General features: G+C 34.3%; 1 protein-coding gene across 1 annotated transcript in view; it reads right to left on the minus strand.

Moving 5' to 3' along the window:
• Positions 1-335: 335 nt before the first annotated feature.
• Positions 336-19,822, minus strand: part of LOC110457118 (ceramide kinase-like protein) — a 24,798-nt gene continuing 5,311 nt past the window's right edge. Inside the window, exons 2-13 of the mRNA XM_021508222.1 lie at positions 15,207-15,482; positions 13,717-13,848; positions 12,674-12,737; positions 11,559-11,701; positions 10,522-10,596; positions 8,055-8,238; positions 7,350-7,445; positions 6,494-6,606; positions 3,451-3,665; positions 2,697-3,002; positions 1,978-2,258; positions 336-1,548 (exon numbers count right to left, since the gene is read on the minus strand). Coding sequence (XP_021363897.1) covers positions 1,449-1,548; positions 1,978-2,258; positions 2,697-3,002; positions 3,451-3,665; positions 6,494-6,606; positions 7,350-7,445; positions 8,055-8,238; positions 10,522-10,596; positions 11,559-11,701; positions 12,674-12,737; positions 13,717-13,848; positions 15,207-15,482 — 1,985 coding nt within the window. The 3' untranslated portion in view covers positions 336-1,448. The remainder of the gene's footprint in view (positions 1,549-1,977; positions 2,259-2,696; positions 3,003-3,450; positions 3,666-6,493; positions 6,607-7,349; positions 7,446-8,054; positions 8,239-10,521; positions 10,597-11,558; positions 11,702-12,673; positions 12,738-13,716; positions 13,849-15,206; positions 15,483-19,822) is intronic.

Genomic DNA, 19,822 nt, shown 5'->3' on the forward strand with positions numbered 1-19,822 from the left:
AACAACGTAATTTTCTCACACAAACCAATGACGTAACAATCAATAACTGCTCACAAGAGAAGATAACTCAATACGCAATACGCAAAGATGGAATACTCCACGAAAAATACCAACCAAGATAAGTACATTCTAAGCATAAAAATAAATCTGGTTTCACCTAAATGTTCAATATTTGATTAAGTGTATCTGCAATTTTTAACAACAGAATTAAAAAAAAAAAACATTTTTTGCTCTTTAAATAATATGAAAAGGAAAAAAATCAGATCTACAACACAGGACTCAACTGGAAATGCAGTTGCTAAACATTGTATCAGAGATTTTGGTGCAGAAAAAAATCCTTTTTATCTATTTAATTCAATATGATCTCCCTTCAAGCAATAAATTTGACATTCAATGCATACTAACAAATGACTTTAATTTATTGTGAATAACATGATATGTATCATGATAATTGTGCATTTCAAATTTGATCTGCTTTAAAAGTGCATCCCCAAAACTTCAGGGGTTGTGTTCACTTGCACCTTTCTGCAACCCTGGAACATGTCTTTGCATAATTGAAGGCACACGGCTAGCTACTTGACTGAACTCAGGTCATAAAAGACTTGACCATTTGCTAGGCTTATACCTGTTCTTTTCTGACAAATTCCGGGGTGCAAAAAGTGTAAGCAAGTTGTAACCCCCGGAGTATTGAAGACACAAAAACCACATACAACAATTTCAAACAGGAGTCACATCAATACTGAAGATGTCAAATGCATTTAAGACATGTTCATACTGTCAATGGAATCGTAATCACTTTGTCATTAAAAAATATTCTTAAAACATATTCCCAAAAACTTGAGTCACTTTCAAAGACAATTTACCCAATGAACTCTGATGGTCTAGATAACGCCTTGTAACATGATTATGTGGTAACCCAGTACTGGAAATCTCGAATCCTCATACATGTAATACTGTATACTGGAAAATGTTGCCCAATCAAATACTTATTCTTCATTGGTGAAATCCATACCGGTATTTTTCACCCTTCACATGTGATTACTGTATAGGGTATGCCCCGTCATGATGAACTCACACTCATTGCCGAGGACAAAAAATGTGAAACGGAAACGGAGGCGAAACTTTCTCGGTATACTGTAACACACTTTACACTAATTATGTGGTTATTTAATAACCTATTATAAAATGATTATGATGTTACCTAATATTGGCAATCTCTGCAGATTATAATCCACCTTATGTGATAAAAGTGACAACGCTGCCATTTTGTGACGATATGTGTATCCTATTTGGAGGATTTCTGACGCTGTGAAAAGAGAATTCTCATCTCCACAACATTGTTTGACTGGTGTGTTGATAAATGTAGACCAGTTTTCCAATGAATGCTGAAACATGATAATTTTGACACATCATTTGGTGGGACCTGAATTGGAGCCTCTATTTCCATGTCAGCCCATCATAGACAGACACAGCACAGGAGAGTCTGTGAACACATGTGTATTAGGCGATATTCCTTGGCCGCAGATTTTTATTAGTCCATGATGTACCCTGAAAACACAAAATGAAAACCATTTTATATAAATATAAAATACAAGTCGCACATGGGGGGTAAAATAAAGATAGTGATACATTTTTTATATTCAAACTTCATGCGAAAGGAATCTAAAGATAATTATATTCATCTGACCTTTGACCTGAGCAGAGTCTGGGTCATTTAAGATGCGTGATATGTGTATAAAGTTTGGTATTCTAGTCATCACCTGGAGGGAAAATATATTTAAAAAAAGAATATTAATTTATTTCAATCAAATGACATACAAATTACTTCTTATTGATGTGAAAAGACTGAGCAGAACCCTTCGGAGTTGTTTGTGTTGTTTGGGGTACCGTATTGTCCACTTGTTGACCTGACCCTTGTTTGGGGTACCGTATTGTCCACTTGTTGACCTGACCCGCTTTGTTATACAAAATACTCACCTAAAATTGAGATCCTGCTCTGTACAAATTTCATTATCTATATTCCATACAGATCTAGACTTTGATGCTTCTTTTTCCTTCACTTTTTCTTCTTTTTTAATTTGTCTGGTCTTTCTCTTCAATTTGTCTTTCTCTGCGAAGGTCATCCGATACTGAGGCCCGACCAGTTGCTTCTCTTGCTGGGCAGTATTGATGATAACATCTCCATTTTTAATTTTTTTCCGGCTTCCAGCAGATCCTCGACTGCTTCCGGCAGAATTTCTGTTAGTTCCACCAGACCCCTGTTAAAAAGAAAAACCGAAATTCTGGATCAATAAAATAAAATCTCATTCCATCTAATATTGTAAAATTGCAATAGTTCACTAATGTCAAATTTTCTAAATCAATGTTCATATAAATATTTATACACATACTGAAATACCATGAAACACACTGACACACCATGTAACATACTGACACACCATGTAACATACTGACACACCATGTAACACACTGACACACCATGTAACACACTGACACACCCATGTAACACACTGACACACCATGTAACATACTGACACACCATGTAACACACTGACACACCATGTAACATACTGACACACCAACTTATTTTACAGATGACACACGGGGGCCTATTTTAGTCATTCTTTCAATCATGTTGTAGAATAGAGTAGGTTAATATTTGCAAAAAACAAAATTCCTTTAGTAACAATAGGTACCTTTCTACTAGCAGGATCTGATGAAAGATCATCAATATCGTCTATTCCCTCATCCTCATCTGTATCAATGTCACTGATATTATCCAGCATCTGTAAACTCTGTGTATGGCGATGCTTTGGCGTTGTCCGTTCATCTTCAATCTCGAGAATGTCCATACTTTGGATTGTTCCACGTCGATTTTTGATTGCAGACTCTCGGTACTCGATTTCACTGTAGGTGTGGTCTTTGTAGTTCCACGTAGACCGCGAGCGGGGCTTAAACCGGACTTCCTTGACACATATCTTCTCCACAAATGGCATTTCAAACTGTAGTAAACATTTTAAGGTTAGTGTAATCCAAAATTTAATACTGAAAATATTGAAAAACAATGTATTTTCCTATTTGTTTAAATAATTATAAGTGAAAATTTTGAATAGTTAGCAAGTTATATATATGATACTCTTTTGATATTTTACATGTACAATGTATTTATATATTTATATATACTAAATGGTCTTCAGTGATATTATATAAATACAAGTGACATCGTTTGGTGCAAAGCATCCTCAGCAAACAAAATGAGAAAATTCTTCCTTTTGAACCGTCCCAGCATACGTAAAATACCTTGACCTTAAGTGTTAGATACAAACCTGGCCTTGACCTTAAATGTTAAATACAAACCTGGCCTTGACCTTAAATGTTAGATACAAACCTGGCCTTGACCTTAAATGTTAAATACAAACCTGGCCTTGACCTTAAATGTTAAATACAAACCTGGTTTTTAGAGTTGGCATGTCGTCGTATAAACCTTACAAAGTCCTTGCGTGATGTATCCTTTACCAGGACTAGATCCATGGAACCGTCACAAAGATGGCTGAACTTATCCAACCCTTCAGGAGCCATTTCACAGTTTCCCGGAATACTGTAGAGTCCCACGTTGAGGAATGATCCCTTGAACGTTTTCCAGGGGGATTCTAATTTGGAAAGATCTGTAAAGATACAAAGTATTTAAGTAACATTATCATGACAAATCAACGCACAGGTAAAATATTGAAGCATAAATTGTGTAAGTTTTATGAAGACATGTTGTACACATACTTATTTGTGCTTATCATACTTAAATATATTTTGAACAAATAAATATTTTAGCACTGAATTAAGGTATACACTTTTAGATGTCAATCATATTTTTGAGTCACATTTTTTACTCATGCTGTGGAAAAGAGCAAGTTAATTTTTGCCAAAAAAACCCAAAACAGACAGAACAGAATTCCTACAGGGAACAAAACAAGAGGCCCATGGGCCTTAACGGCTACCTGACATCCGATTCAAATTAGGACTGTCATCCAGGGGCCAATTCATACTTTTCGTCAGTCCGAGTGACCTTGCTGCATCGTCCATTTTTTTTCTTTTCTTGTGAACACAATTACTTCAGTAAATATGAACCGATTTTGATGAAACTTTGTATGCAGCTTTGTATTAATGAGATCTTGGATGAGTTTGAATACCGTACCAATTTGACCATAACTTACATAGTTATTCCCCTTGGTAATTCTATTATTGTTGGACCCTGTGAACACGATAACTGAAATAAATGGGTGTGACTCCAATTTTGACCCAAGGAGTCTGTTTTGAACAAACTTGGTAACTGTATGTCTTCTGTTCTTGGTTTAAAACAAGTAAAAGCGTAAATCAATGATTTATTAAATAAGGCACAAAATTTTGATAGCACCTTGTTAGTAGCAAAAATGTGTCATGAATGAAAAAAAAGATGTACCACATGAATTTACATCTATACTTGTGTAATGTCAATCAACATCACGTCCAGTTTAGAAGTGAAATTCTAAAGACTAGAAAATGTCTGTAAGACATACATGTCTGGCAATAACTCTGTCAAACTGTCAAATAATTCCCAGTTTCGAACTCATCCGAGCTCTTATTTGATATAAGGCTACATACAGAGTTTCATCAAACTTGGTTGATATTTACTCAAGTTATCGTGAACACATAGTCAAATACAAAATAATGTAATAATATTATTACAAAGGGCAATAACTCTGAAAGTTACAGTCAAATAATTCCCATTTTCCAACTCATCCGAGATCTTATTGATAAAAGGCTGCATACAAAGTTTCATCAAACTTGGTTGATAATTACTTAAGTTATCATGTTCACAAGGTCCAATAATAATATTATTACAAAGGGCAATAACTCTGTAAGTTACTGTCGAATAATTCCCGTTTAGAGTCTGGGATCTTATTGATATATGGCTGCATTCAAAGTTTCATCAAACTCGGTTAACATTTACTCAAGTTATCGTGTTCACAAGGTCCAATAATAATAATATTACAAAGGGCAATAACTCTGTAAGTTATTGTCGAATAATTCCCATTTTCGAACTCGACCGAGATCTTATTAATATATGGCTGCATACAAAGTTTCATCAAAGTCGGTTAACATTTACTCAAGTTATCGTGTTCACAAGGAAAAGTTAACGCACGACGGACGACGACGGACAAAAGGCTATCACAATAGGTTACCATGACCTATGGTCAGGTAACCTAATAAAATATATAGCACAAAACCTTCTTGACACAGAGTGACTGCTTCTATTTATCAAAGTTTTACTTAAACCATTAAATGTAACAAATCTATGCAAGTAGATAAGTGGCCTTAATATAACATACATATGTAAGTGACATGATGGCTCATGGCAACTTACCCATCATGAAGAAATTAGAGGTTATATTTGCTATTGACTTACTAGTCAGATCACGGTAGCATAAATGTCAACATCTGAAACCTTGAATGAGGGAGATCTCTCTTATAGTCTGCATTTCCAATGAAGGAGAAAGTGTGTAAAATGTGACTGAAACTGCTTTGCTAAATTTATCTTTCCCTTTTTATGTATAAAAATAACTCCAAAAAGCATTCAGTTGATTCAGAGACACCTGTTATGATCATTACACACACCCTGCAGTAACTAGGAGATCACTTTACCGCAGGATGTAGATTTTGAGTTTGTGTGAGTTTGGACTTAAATGAAGGAGTTTCGAGTGAGATTGGTAATTTTTGGTCAAAATGATGGAGTCTCCCTCCTAATGAGGGAGGGTTGACAGCTATGCAGTAGCCTCATTAAATATTTATATTTACATTCTGTATGCTTAGACCCATTGACAAAAATTACATTCATAAATGCATAACACAGGTGTTCATAGAATCTCAGCACGTGGGAACTGATAGTAACCTGATCACACTGCATAGTAATACACTACAAAAACTACTCACTTGGAACGACCGACCTAGATGCTTAATTCTTACATCTTAAAATATTATTGAACTGTGCTTTGTGAAATATCCACGTATTCACGTGTCCTGTGCTACAAATAAACATTGAATATGGAACTACATTTTGTTGTGTTATTGTTGTTGACGGTTGCTAAGATCTCTCACGATAGTGTCACATTTCCCCGCGAAAAAACACTGTTCTCGCCACTGCGTTGCACCCGTGTATAAGCAGGAACAAACCCTGTTTATTTGTTTTATTCGTTGTTATATCGATCCACTGAAAGGATTCGTCAATGTAAATATAAGGAATGATATTTATTTTTTCAACATTTATGAGGTCATAACAACAATGGGTTTTTGGACATATTTTACATGAATCGCTAACGCGATTCATTCAATATGTCCATAAACCCATTGTTGTTATGACCTCATAAATGTTGAAAAAATAAAAATCATTCCTTAAGTGAATTTTGTCTGGCATTGGGCTTGAGTGTACATAATCTAGGCAGAACTTTAACCCTTGACTTACCCATGAAGCTCTCACTGTTATTTGAGGTGTTGAGAGGGTCAAAGTCTTGTACCTGTGTGTCGTTGGTGACACTTGCTGAGTCATCAAGTTCCTCCGTCCAACATCTAGTACACCTGTAGAATACAACAAACATTGCACTTTTTCAGCAGGGAATATCATACCACTTCTTTACCACAGTAGAAATAAGCTATACAAAATAATATAGAGGTATACAGACTAGGTATGCTAAAAAATGGACATCTTGAATGTAGGTTTTTTCTTTATGACTGCTAAAAATTGATAATTTATCATTAATCTGGTAAATATTTTCCCCCCAAACTTGTCCAGAACTACAGTACAGTGATAATATCAGTTTTATTACACTTCTAAATATACCAATGAATCCAAGTGCAATTGAGTAATTGAAAGTTATATTGAAAAGAAAAATTCTGCAACGCTAAGATGGAATTGATTTCAAAAGTTTTGAAACTTATATTATTCCAAACACATGTTCCATGAGAATAATATAGAAACCATTGCTGTTTCTATATGAGTGTTCTAGAACACCTTACTCTTTATTTCAAAATCCAAGTTTTTTATTGTAAAACAATGTTTGTGTATTGTTTAATTATTGTATTTATGTAATGTATTTAATATTTTTTGAAACCAAAGTTATGTGACAATTGACTGACAGTTGGAAACCAAAACAGTTTTCCCGAATTATAAAATTCTAAAACAGTTATAGCTGTAATAATTTATTAGAATTATTGTTTATAAGCAACAATTGATTTTTAGGAAATCATGTGTACAACAATTATCTGTTATTAAAATGCATTACTTGTGTTAAATTAATAATAAGATAAAAAAAAAAACATACCCAGTCCTACATGTAGAGTACTCATTATCCGTGTTCTTTTCTTCAGCGTTCGATACAGGGTCTGCTGGTATGTACTCCACTTCACACTCATACGGCCTGCAGGGGAGATAATCCAAATATACAACGTCAGATATTTATTAATCCCAACAATACCGGTATCTTAAATTTTCTTGAATATTGCTTAATTATACAACTTAATCATAAAGTAAATAACTTTTCACAATTCCATCGGCTGGATATAACCTTTATTATTTCTTGTGTTTGTATGGTGATTTTTGTATCCCTAAACTTGTTCATATTTTGATTTGAAAAGTTTGAAAATATGTTTCATGTGAGATTTGCGTTAAGTTAAACAGACTTTGAACAACTGGGTCTGCTCAACAAAGTTTATCATTAAACGTGAAAAAACTTCTATCGAAGTGATTTACATTAACCTGCATTTTGTTGAATTTTGATATTATCATGATCTGTTATTTTCAAGCAAAATTGACTTACTAGAGTTTGGTTTAGGTACATTTTGAACAGATCTGTATGTAGATTATGTTACCAACCAAAATACACTGGTATGCTACAGGAAACCATTAACAAGCTGGAATAGAAATCTTTTCAGAACATACATACAAATGTGTACTTAACATGTACTGAACATGTGTGTCTGTAAGGAAAATGAATTTGACGGTTTATTAGGGATTGTCCTCGTCTTACCGTAGTTTTGACTTGGTGAGTGCTTTCAGTATAGCAGCGTCGAGGCCTTTAGCACCAAGCTTGTGTTTATAGCGTTCGTACATGCTGAGAACATTTCCTCCGAAGCCATATTGTGATATAAATGACCACTTTAACAGTTTCTCTTCGTGGTAGACTGAACATATATCCACTTGCCTGTAGTTACCTATGGAAAGCAATAAAAACAATCAAATTATATTTTGTTTTTTATATCTTAATTTGATATCTAGCATTTGAAAGACTTTTAAGAGGTATGCTACTCTGTATTGAATATATTGCAGCATCTCAGAAAAATTCTAAGAGTAATTTGAGAGTATGACCAAATATTACTTTGCAGGCATATATGTGTCCCCACAAAATCACAAAAGTTATTATTACATTAGCTGTTGTAAGACTCAAAATCCCTTAAACTAAATTTCTATGTATTTTAGTTTCACAACAGCATTATTTTACATTCAATATACAAGGGGAGGTAACTTGGGTAAATAACCAGTTCTTTGTGGATTGATGTTCTGGTTAACCAGAAAATCTGTTTGTTATAAGATCTATTCATTCTAACTCATCATTAATACCAAGTGGAAATACTATCTGTTATACTGCCACAATTTTTTACTGTAGTGTAGCCTGTACGTTGAAACAAGAGGCCCATGGGCCTTAACGGTCACCTGAGTCTATAGTTTTTGTTTTTTTTGTTGAAATATGTACCAATTTGAGTAAAAAATAGTATAATGTTAACTTAACTTTGTCAGGACCATGAGCTGATCATTCCTAGACCAATTTTAAGTGAGATCGGCCTATTAGAATTTAGTAGCAAAATAGCGGCCATGGCAGCCAAATTGTATTTCTGATTGACCCGAAAAATAACAACACTTTGTCAGGACCATGAGGCGATCATTCCTACCAACTTTCAGTTCAATCGGTCCAGCAGAACTTGACTTTAAGTTTGAAATAGGTTTTCAAAATGGCGGCCGTGGCGGCCATATTGGATTTCTGATCGACCCGAAAAATAACAACACTTTGTCAGGACCATGAGGCGATCATTCCTACCAACTTTCAGTTCAATCGGTCCAGCAGAACTTGACTTTAAGTTTGAAATAGGTTTTCAAAATGGCGGCCGTGGCGGCCATATTGGATTTCTGATCGACCCGAAAAATAACAACACTTTGTCAGGACCATGAGGCGATCATTCCTACCAACTTTCAGTTCAATCGGCCCAGCAGAACTTGACTTTAAGTTTGAAATGTAAAATGTTAACGGACGACGGACGACGGACGACGACGGACGAAAACGGATAGCAATAGGTCACTTGAGCTAAAGCTCAGGTGACCTAAAAAGTTGGGACTGTTTGAAAGATGGCGGCCGCCAAAATAAGTAGAAGGTGAGTTCTCAGAACATGCTTGGTTTTTCTACTTGAAAACTTTTTATCATTCAACGGATGCACTGAAGCAAAACATAATAGATCAGAGTGTTATAAAATGCTAAAATTCCACTCCAGAAAAGCATCTATATTAAAGTTCAGTGTTTGCAAGGTGACAGGAGCCGGCAATTGGGACGTTCAGTCGACGACAAGTTTGAATTTACTCAAAAAACGGGTTCAAAAAAATATTCTGAGTATTTATGGACCCATGAGATAGGTTAAGAAGCCTTTAAAGATTAATAATATTCTAAACTGATTGCAAAATGTCCTATAAACAAGTAGAAATATGCATTTTAACTCATTCACCCCTGAAATTTCATAATGAACTATTCCAACCTTTGAATTGGAAGTGTTCAAATATGTCTTCAGAGGTGAATGAGTTAAAGAGGTGACCTAGATTTATATTTGTGCAGTTTGGACACTCCGTAACTTACGACTGTACGGTTGTGACATTGGATTCAAAGTTGTATAATTGTACGGTGGGGACTGAATATTCACACATAGCGATTGAGCGGTTGGGAATTCCATCACCTAAATGTTGTTTGACTTTATAATTGCAGATACAAAGAAACAGTTTACCAATGGAGCTGCACTATTGTTACGAATGTATCTTAATTTGGGGATGAAAATCCGCAGAATATCATTGACAATCATTGCAATGGAAAAGAATTATTGACCATGCGTGTAGCTGCCTATATGCTGGTAGGCAGGTAAAGCAACCAAATTTTCAAACAGAAAAACAAAACAAAAACACTGCTTGTTGTATACCCCCTTGTAACCCCTGCTACTGAGGCCCTGTCTTGGACCCGCCCCCTCATGAATCCCCTCTAAACAAGGGCTAGCTATACATATATATAGCTAAGCCCCTGTGGATTGCTGGTCATCAGTTATAATTTTATAGGCCGATACCAAAAGAAACCATGGAAACCATTCCTATATAATTATATAGGCTGATACCAACAGAAACTGGGTAACCATTCCTATATAGTTTCATAGGCTGATACCAACAGTAACCATGGTAACCATTCTTACCTAGAATCATATGTATTGTTGACGTGACAGCCTGACCAATTCCAAGGACAGATCCAGCTACCTGATTTGTTGTTCCTGCAAACAAACAAAATATGTTATCACAATTTGTGTAATTGAAGTTAATTCTTATCATTAAATATTTAAGTTGTCCAAAAATATATCATACCAGGTATTCAAAATTTTGAGAGCAGTTAATGCTATATATCCTTTTAACTGCACAATTTTAAGGCTAATACTGAAAGGCTGTGCAAGGTTATTTATGTACTTCCTTTCACATACGAGGGAGACTCCTCATTTTTAACAAAATTTACCAATCTCTGTCGAAACTCCCTCATTCAAGTACAAACTGACACAAAATCAAAATCTACATCCTTTGGTGAAATGATCTCCTAGTTACTGCAGGGTGTGCATAATTATCATAACAGGTGTGTCTGAATCAAGTGAAAGGTTTTGTTATTATTTTGATACCTAAACAGGGAAAGATAAATTGAGCAAGGCAGTTTCAGTCGCGTTTCACGCACTTTCTCCCTCATTAGAGACTTCAGAGTTTGACACCTATGCATTCAATGATAATAATTCCGAAAAAATAAATAAATTTAAATAAAATAAAAATAAAAATATCCAAAAGTATTATTTCCATATATATAAACCAAAATTAATTTACCCCCACCCTAGGGAAAATAAATTGTCCAATGGTGAGCCTTAAAGAGTATTTGCTTCTAAATTTTCTTGGTCTGAAGAATAAGATTTTGAAAATTTGAAATCAGGGTCTTATTTCATACCTTGGATCTTCAATTCAATTATCATAGTTCCAACCAGGTTTGAATTATTATTCCCTCCCCACCCCCCTTCCATAGATGAATGCACATATAATATATACTATGGTCAATTAGCCCCACCCCTCTCCCCCATGGATGAATGGGTGATAAAGCACCTAGCTTAGTTCATTATATTTTGTTCAATCTGAGAGGGTGAATATTTGGAATTATAGTCTTGTTAGCTTCAATAATGATCAGCATCAAAAAATAAAACCCCACCTGTTGGAAGGATACAAAGCGGTACATTGCAGGCAACCGGGGTGAAGCCAGCCTTGACCTCCACATCATTTTTAGCCTGGATTTTGTTCATCAGCCCTGTAGCAACTTGATTGACTGTGCCGTCGCCGCCCATACATGCAATGCTAACAAAAAGACAGAGCCATTTCAGTTACCTGTCTAAAATTACATTTTATAACACATTATCAGTTATTAAAACAAATTTTAAAAGTAAATTTACAATCCCATCAAGAAACAAATTGAGCCTTTTCCCATAAGACTCTGATTAGAGTCCCAAAACTTCAAAATTCAAGAAAAACCATGAACTTCCTTGTACCTGACCACTGAATTCATTCATTTCCATTACACATGTATGTGCATTCTATCGATTAAAACAGTTCAAATGTTTGTAAACATTTTCTTCAGGTTGATAGGTATGGAATATGAAAAGTTCTTTTTACACAACCAATAAGAGTTTCTATGTGACATTTCGATGACTAGTATGATATGTATTTTGTCACCTTTTTTAAACGAATGACCAGTGAAGCGTATGCACACAAAGGTGTAAAATGTGTATGAGTTGTCCACAAAATCGATGCTGATTCGGCTACGCTGTAAGCATATGTAAAATAGTTGTTATGCATGTACCGAAAAGACTCGATTCAGCTACACTTTGTTTAATACTTGGTAATAGATGTGCGAGAGTCTATGAGCCCCCTCATCTCAATTTAGAACTGGCAATGCAGCGTATCCAGATGGCTTCCTTTATCTGTCGCTTGAACAGATTGCCCTCTCAGTCCAATTCCTTGGCGTTATCCCAGTCAATCACATGATTTTTCTGTGAACGGCGCATAGAAACTCTTCTTGGTTGTGTAAAAAAGAGCTTTTCATAATCAAAACAGTTCAAGTTACCATTACTGCATACTATACACTAGTCCAAATTATTCTGACGTTTTATCGACTTTTTTCATATCGGTCTGTCGTCGAATAACGACGTTAATCGACGACAGACCGATACGAAAAAAGTCGATCAAACGTCAGAATAATTCGGACTAACTATACACATGGTAACAAAAACACCCATTTTTCTATCGTTTTAGACAGTGAACTGTACTTACCAATCATAGTCATCTAAATTGATGTGGACCATTTCCTGCTTTACAAACTCAGCATGTTGGATTTCTGTAAATTAAAATTAAAATATTATATACCAGTAAACAAACACGCTAATTTTTCCTGCAATTTAAAGTACTGAGTGGCAAATCTAATATTTTGCGTGATGTAGTAAAAAAAAAAAATATTACATCTTAGTTCTGTCAAGTTGATTTTGGTGATTTTGGGTATGTTGACAATTTTTATACTGTGTATAATAATATACCAGGTAAAGTGTAGCATAAACCAAAAGTGGTATAATATGGAAAATTGTGAATCAGATCCTTGATTGCAGTGACATAGAAATATCAATATAGCTTTGTTACTTACTTGAAAGTAATTATTTAACCCATTCAACCCCTAAAGTCACATTTTGAACCTTACAAAATAAAAGACTTGGAAAGTCCAGTTCAGATATGCAGGGGTGAACGAGTCAAGCAGGATACTTATTACATAGAACATACAAATTATTTCATGAACTTTGTCTTTTCAAAATATTAATGCATTGACGCATCATCAAGGTTAAAGGTCAGGTAAACTTTAAGCATAGAGCTATAAAGCACTACTGTGATTCACACTTTTAGATAAAGAAAATAGTTTTAAATTTATGCTATATGAGCGTATATCCTGGCAATGTTTGTTATACTTTGCTATATTAGTATATATGTATGTAAGGCTCCGGCCATTTAACTATTATCAACCCTTCAAAGCATGAGATTTATGCTTTCTGTAATATTTGATGTATTGTACTATATAATTGCATGTAATATTTTCAGCAATCTCATAACTTATATTTTAGATGTCATTTATGTTTAATTTATATAACTATGTTTTAAGAAATACTATGTAAACGCTAGCACATTTTACTAACATGGAGGACCCTGAGGGAGATTAGCCTTTGGCTAAATCAGGTTTTTTAATCCTTAATAAATAAAGTTTATTATTATTATAAACTTAATTTTGAAATTCACTCCAGCACTTTTATGACTAAAAAGCAAAGTCAACCTACCCACACAATCCACATCAATGCCCGCCGCTTGGATGATTGGCAACACCTTGTCTCTGTATAATTGTTTACTCATCTTATGGCCAGCCATAACCTGCATGAACAGTTTCACTGACTGTGGTCTTCCAGGAAGTTCTGAAAGGAAATCAAACATTATAAATAAAACAGGAAGTCTTTGAATGCACTTTCTATATTGTATGTCACAAACTGAATTATGTTTGTTCAAACTTTCATTGTCAGCAAACACATCTGTTATATATATTCCCCATATTTTTTTTTATTAATGTTCATGGTCCCTATATGGAACTACAAAAACTGTGATACGCCATGAATGTTTAATGTTATAAAGTTACCAAACATTTCAAATGGAACTTTTGATGAGGTTTTTTTTCCCAAACAAAAATGCACCGCTAAAGTTTAATGAAAAGCCCTATAGGCCCTTTTCACGCATCAGAGTGGTTTAAACGGTTTGTCTGTTTGTAAATGTAACATTTTTAGGAATTAATCCTGGTTGGCCTGCAAACTAATGTTTATGCAGGCCTTGCAATGCTTTGTCAAGGCTCGCCTAAAAGCAGCATCAGATTACCATGTCCGATCCTATTTCATAAAGGAACAACTCTTGTTCAATCGTTTGGATAGCAAACTGCAAAACTAATCGAAGGAGGCCCTAATGTTAAAGGAATTTCCTCAGAAATGTCCTTGACTTCAACACTGCTTTCCATTGACGTAAGTTAAGATTCAGAAGTACATCATGTATACTCTTTAACTTTAGCATCAATCATCATTTTCTTATTGAAATTAATAAGTAAAAACAATTCACATTTAAGGTCATTGGAGTGTATTGATAAACGGAAGTAGAAAGTACATCCCTAGTTGAAAATCCAATGTAGGGAGACAGTATAACAATTTCCACATATTCTAATGTTTAATATTAAACTGATGAATATTGTATGTTTATTATTGACAGAACAGGGTGTTCTCTCAATATTGAAGTATTTCAAAGCAATCCAGGCATTAATTCAGGTTTTTTTTTATTAATGACTCACATGTGTCCATTTTTCTGTTCTTCAGGAAACCGGCTACCTATTTCACTACTGTAACGTTTTTCAAGACAGATAACTCTTACATGCAATTACTATGTGTATATAGTTTTATTATATAATGTAAATTTTTAATCGTTAATAGATAATTTATTTTACACAATTTCAGCATTTATTAAATTGCTATACATTAATGCAATACTAATCTATGGCAGTATTATTTTTATCGACAGTATTTTGAAAACAATTGTGTCTTTCTAATTTTTTTTGAAATTCACTCCTTTTCACATAAATTTCCATTTAAAATCCTTAAAATTCGACAACCTATATATTTTTTTGTGGTAGAAAATTTTCTTTACTTCAAAGCAATATAACTACAAAATTTGAAGAAATTCTACTGAGAAATAGTGACACAATCCTATTCCCTTAAGAAAAAATATAATTATTACTCACCTCTGATATAGTTAAATATCCGTTCGCTATACTTCCTACACAGATTTTCACTAGGATGTTCAAATTCTATAACTTTTTCTCGATATGTGTTTGGTCCAAATTGTTGGTAGGTGTATACAATAAAACCGAGGCACATCCCATCCCCTTCCTTCCGATTCTTTTTCCGACGTTTTATTTTCACACCAAGTATATTCTTGAGTTCCAGACTATCCTTTTCTGGGGGGACATGTTTGGCAGACCGGAACAGGGATAAACCTTTTCCTTTTGATTTCCGAGCTGAAGAAATAAAACAACAACCATAAGAATTGGTGATACAATGTTATCAGTCTAAAGGGGGTCAAGGGGGGTTATATGAAAAGGGAAAACTGACTGATAGCATTTATAAGTTTGGTATAGAGCATAGATTTATTACATTGTATATAATACGGTACTAAAAATCTTTCAGTCCCTAATTTTTGGTGATTTGCTAAAATGATCTTCTTTCTGGCATATTGCAAGTATAGAGGCCAATAACCATAACAAAAAGTGTTTCAGTAATCATAAATGAATTTCTTGTTCATTTCTCTGTATTTTCGCTGAAAAGTTGTTACCCCAAAATTTTAACTCGCAAAAAAACCTCTGCAATATTATTTTTAAGTACAAATTAATCCATCCTTATTTTTTTTTTATCATGTTACTAAGAACTTATATAAGTGTAGTTGTGTTATAGTCTATGAAATCATGACTGGTGATGTAATAAGACTGGATAATAAAGATTATCTGTTCTTCAACATTGAAGTTTAATCGTTAATTTTTACTTGTGAATGATGAACCTTATTAGTAATTCCTGTCACATTAACTGGGTAATATTTTTAGAGTACTTCAGGGGCTGCATTTGGTTTTATTTTTTGTCAAGGAAAACTGCAGCTGGCAAAACCATAGTCTCCTACAAATCTATCTACAAACATGAAGCTGCATGATTATTGTTTTGAACATTCATATCCAGGTTATTTTAGTTCTACCTCACTAACAATGAAAGGTTCAGACACAGGAATGCTTAGAGAGAGAATTTATGTACATCACAGAATCGATGAGAGCCTACAATTAATGTCACTAGGTTAGTGTAATTGATTGTACACTATCCTCTTAGTAACCTATATAGCTAGGCAATCAATCAATAAACTGGACAGATCTGTTAAGGGATAAAAGGTAATTTGTTCTGTTAATTGTTCCTCAGAAAAACTCCCTTAACTCATTCACCCCTGAAGACACATTTGAACTCTTCCAATTCAAATGTTGGAACAGTTCATTATGAAATTGCAGGGGTTAAAGGGTTTGGTCGGGGGGAAAAAATGTCATATTTGCTAAAATGGCAGACATGTTTAAAATACCTTTTTATGAAATATACCGATACAAATTTGCTGAAATTCACTCCCTAGTAGTAAAAGTTATAATTATATTGAAGAAATCCTAAATCGTCACCTGACAGTCTAAAACTCACAATTGACCCAGATCAGTGATGTAATTTTACCGCCAAATGTAAACATTGCGGCGAAAGAAAAAGATACATGCAAAAGTCAGGACAGGCACGAGGTATCAATACCGTTATACATAACAACAACATATAGGTAGGAATACTACACTTGCATCATCCATGACCTTGGAAAACAATTATTTACGTATAGTATTGCTGTCTTGTCCGTTAGTCGAGTCCGACATGGCACATGACGGCGTGCTATTGTTGTTATCTTCACTGCCTCACTTTCAAAACAACCAAGTGACATATATAAATAGATCTGCGCTAAATTTACGCGGGGCTTCCCCAAGATTTCAGTGGTCAAAACTGGACATTGCAGACAGAACTCGACCATCATATTGCCGTGGTATAACTTTTGGAAGGCCAGAGAACGCATCTAGACCCATTTATTTTGTAAATTTTTCCCAAACCAGCACCTTTAATGAGTTAATGTACTCAGAGGTACATTGCAATACCCATTAAACTACTGTATTTACCCTGTTAAGCACAATGGATTTTTAGATGTAGGGAGATGGGTGCAGTTATACTTGTTACTTAATTTTGAATCTGTAATTTAATAACCTGAAAGTTCAAATTTATGAAGTTCTAAAGAAATCTTATTAACAGAGAAATTTATACAGATTTCAAATTGTGGGGCAGTTTTGTATTGTGTGTAAAGATTTATCCCTTTCACCACTGTAGACCATCATGGACTCATCCAGATGAATGTATGGTAGAATCGACTCAAGTTGCCAAGGGGTGAAAGGGTTAACTGTACTATGCCAAAATTTGTATACTCAATCAAAACTAAATTTTAGCAGCATACAATGAATGTACTTACACCTAGTATTAGATAATTGAATTTCTTGAAGTTTTGCTTTTACACAATTACAATTTTGACAAAATCAATCAACTCAAAGGGAAAAAAACACAACTATTCGGACCATACAAAATTTCTGAAATTTCAACATTTGAAATACATCAAATTATATACAATACAATGTCATCTCTCCCTTTAGGAGAATACATGTACAAAATGTGTAAAATTCATTTTTTCAGACCTATAGACGGTTTCCATTAATTATGTAACCACAATTCACTATGTGATATGGACCGTTTTCTCAGCCGCTAGCTGGCTCTTATCAGCAGACAGCTACATGTAAATAAAGTTGGCTTTCTTGTGCTTTATATGTCTGGTTTTCAAAATACCACCGTCCAGGTGTAAATTCCTGTCTCGTTAAGTGCACTTAAGGCACCAGGTACAATCATGTTCCGTACAGGTATATTGTCCTCTCCTAGGGTGATTTAATATTTACATGTTATATGAATTATAGATGACGTTCCCAAGGATTAAGCCTATAAATTAGAGATGTGCGGATAGCTGTGGTCAATAAGTATTGTCCTATCAAGTAGAGTGAGAGGTCAGCTAGTCTGACCTCTTCATCAAAGAGGGGATTTGAAGTGATCATTCGAAGGCGCTTTGGTATTGCCCAATTTATTTTCTTACCTAGGTACTTTTAATATGTACCTGTAATTATTTATGTGTTTCTTCACATGCATAAATGATTCACAGGTAATTAAGGCTATATCCTACGTTACACATCATCCTTATTATCATTTGTGTTAAGAGTTACCTCCCTTTAAATATATTTAGTAAGCATTTTCTTATTTAGAATTGCCTGAGTGTATTTTTGAAATAATGAGAAAGCATATCAATTCAAGGTTAAGGGGTGAACTACCAGTCAGTTACAATCACCACGAAGAGTTCTACAAACATCCGGTACATGTAAAGTCAGGGATTAATGCAGAAATAGAAAGTTAGTACTGTTTTTGAAATAGGGGAAAATATGCACTGTAGGTGCATGACCTGTCCAGTGAGTGCTGTTCATTATACACGCTTCAAATTGAAAGTGAAAATGAAATAAATCACTCAGTCGCGGAACTGACAGAAAATAAAAAACAAAATGGAACAATGAAGACAGATATTTACGCGGTAGTATTTTGTTACAAGTTGTCCCATATTTGGCCATAAAAATGGCCGGTATATATCCATGAAAGTTGGAAGCAAAAATAAAGGACTTGCCCTAGCTAATCCAGGTGAAGGCCATTTATTGATTTTAATATAAAAATTTCATTATCTGACACTCAGACTGATGACGTAAAATGCTTTTCATTTGAATTGTAAGATCAAGTGATATTTGTTAATAAAGTTATCTATTTATTTGTTCTCTTTTGTCATGATTTAAAAGATAAATACAAAATATTTATTTAAATAAACTTTAACTGACAACAACCAAATTGCTATATCAAATTGCTATATCCCAAACACTGCGCGATTGGAATGCCTTGCCTCCTGATATAGTGGAAGAGGAGACACTCAATGGCTTTAAAGGCCGAGTGTCACGCCTCTAAACAAATAAAACAATTCAAGGAACTTTTATCTATTTTAACTTTTTAACCTGTCCTCACGTGTAGTGCACACTCCAAATCTTTGCAGTATCATCAACCAGTTGAAGGAGGCAAATACAAGGAAGAAGAAGATCCTTGGCTGATAAAGATAATTAATTAAAACCATAGAAAACAAACATTTTAATTACTTTAATTCTATATAAGTGTTACAAATCCAGAACAACTTCATGTGTGAATCATTTTGGTGTTTATAAGCCACTCCAAATCTTTTCTCCCTGTAACGGTCAGGGTGATTAAGTTTAACAATGTAGAGTGGCTGTACCTGGGTAAACTGCCATGTTTACCAAATTTATTATACACAGCACAATATCATAAACAGTTAGTTATAACTCTGAACTCCTTGATATAGCTCCAGACATTTGATTATCCTTTTAAGTTCAGTATGCAATTAAAATTCTACCTCTGAACCAGACAATAAATATTTGCCTTGGGTTAATTTAACATTAAGGTAAGTGTTTACTGATCAATGAAGAACATGGAACATTTTGAGATGTATATGTGGCTAAGACATGTTAGTACATGCCATCATTATTAAGTATTTGTGTACTAGAACTTTAAAATGTAGTCATTCCTTTCCATATAAATCAATATTATTCCTGTAAATTAAAATAGAAAAAAATACATAAACATTTTGTGGTACTTTTTTTTGGGG

The sequence above is a fragment of the Mizuhopecten yessoensis genome, unplaced genomic scaffold, assembly GCF_002113885.1.
Source record: "Mizuhopecten yessoensis strain PY_sf001 unplaced genomic scaffold, ASM211388v2 scaffold9023, whole genome shotgun sequence".
Taxonomy (NCBI): Eukaryota; Metazoa; Mollusca; class Bivalvia; order Pectinida; family Pectinidae; genus Mizuhopecten; species Mizuhopecten yessoensis.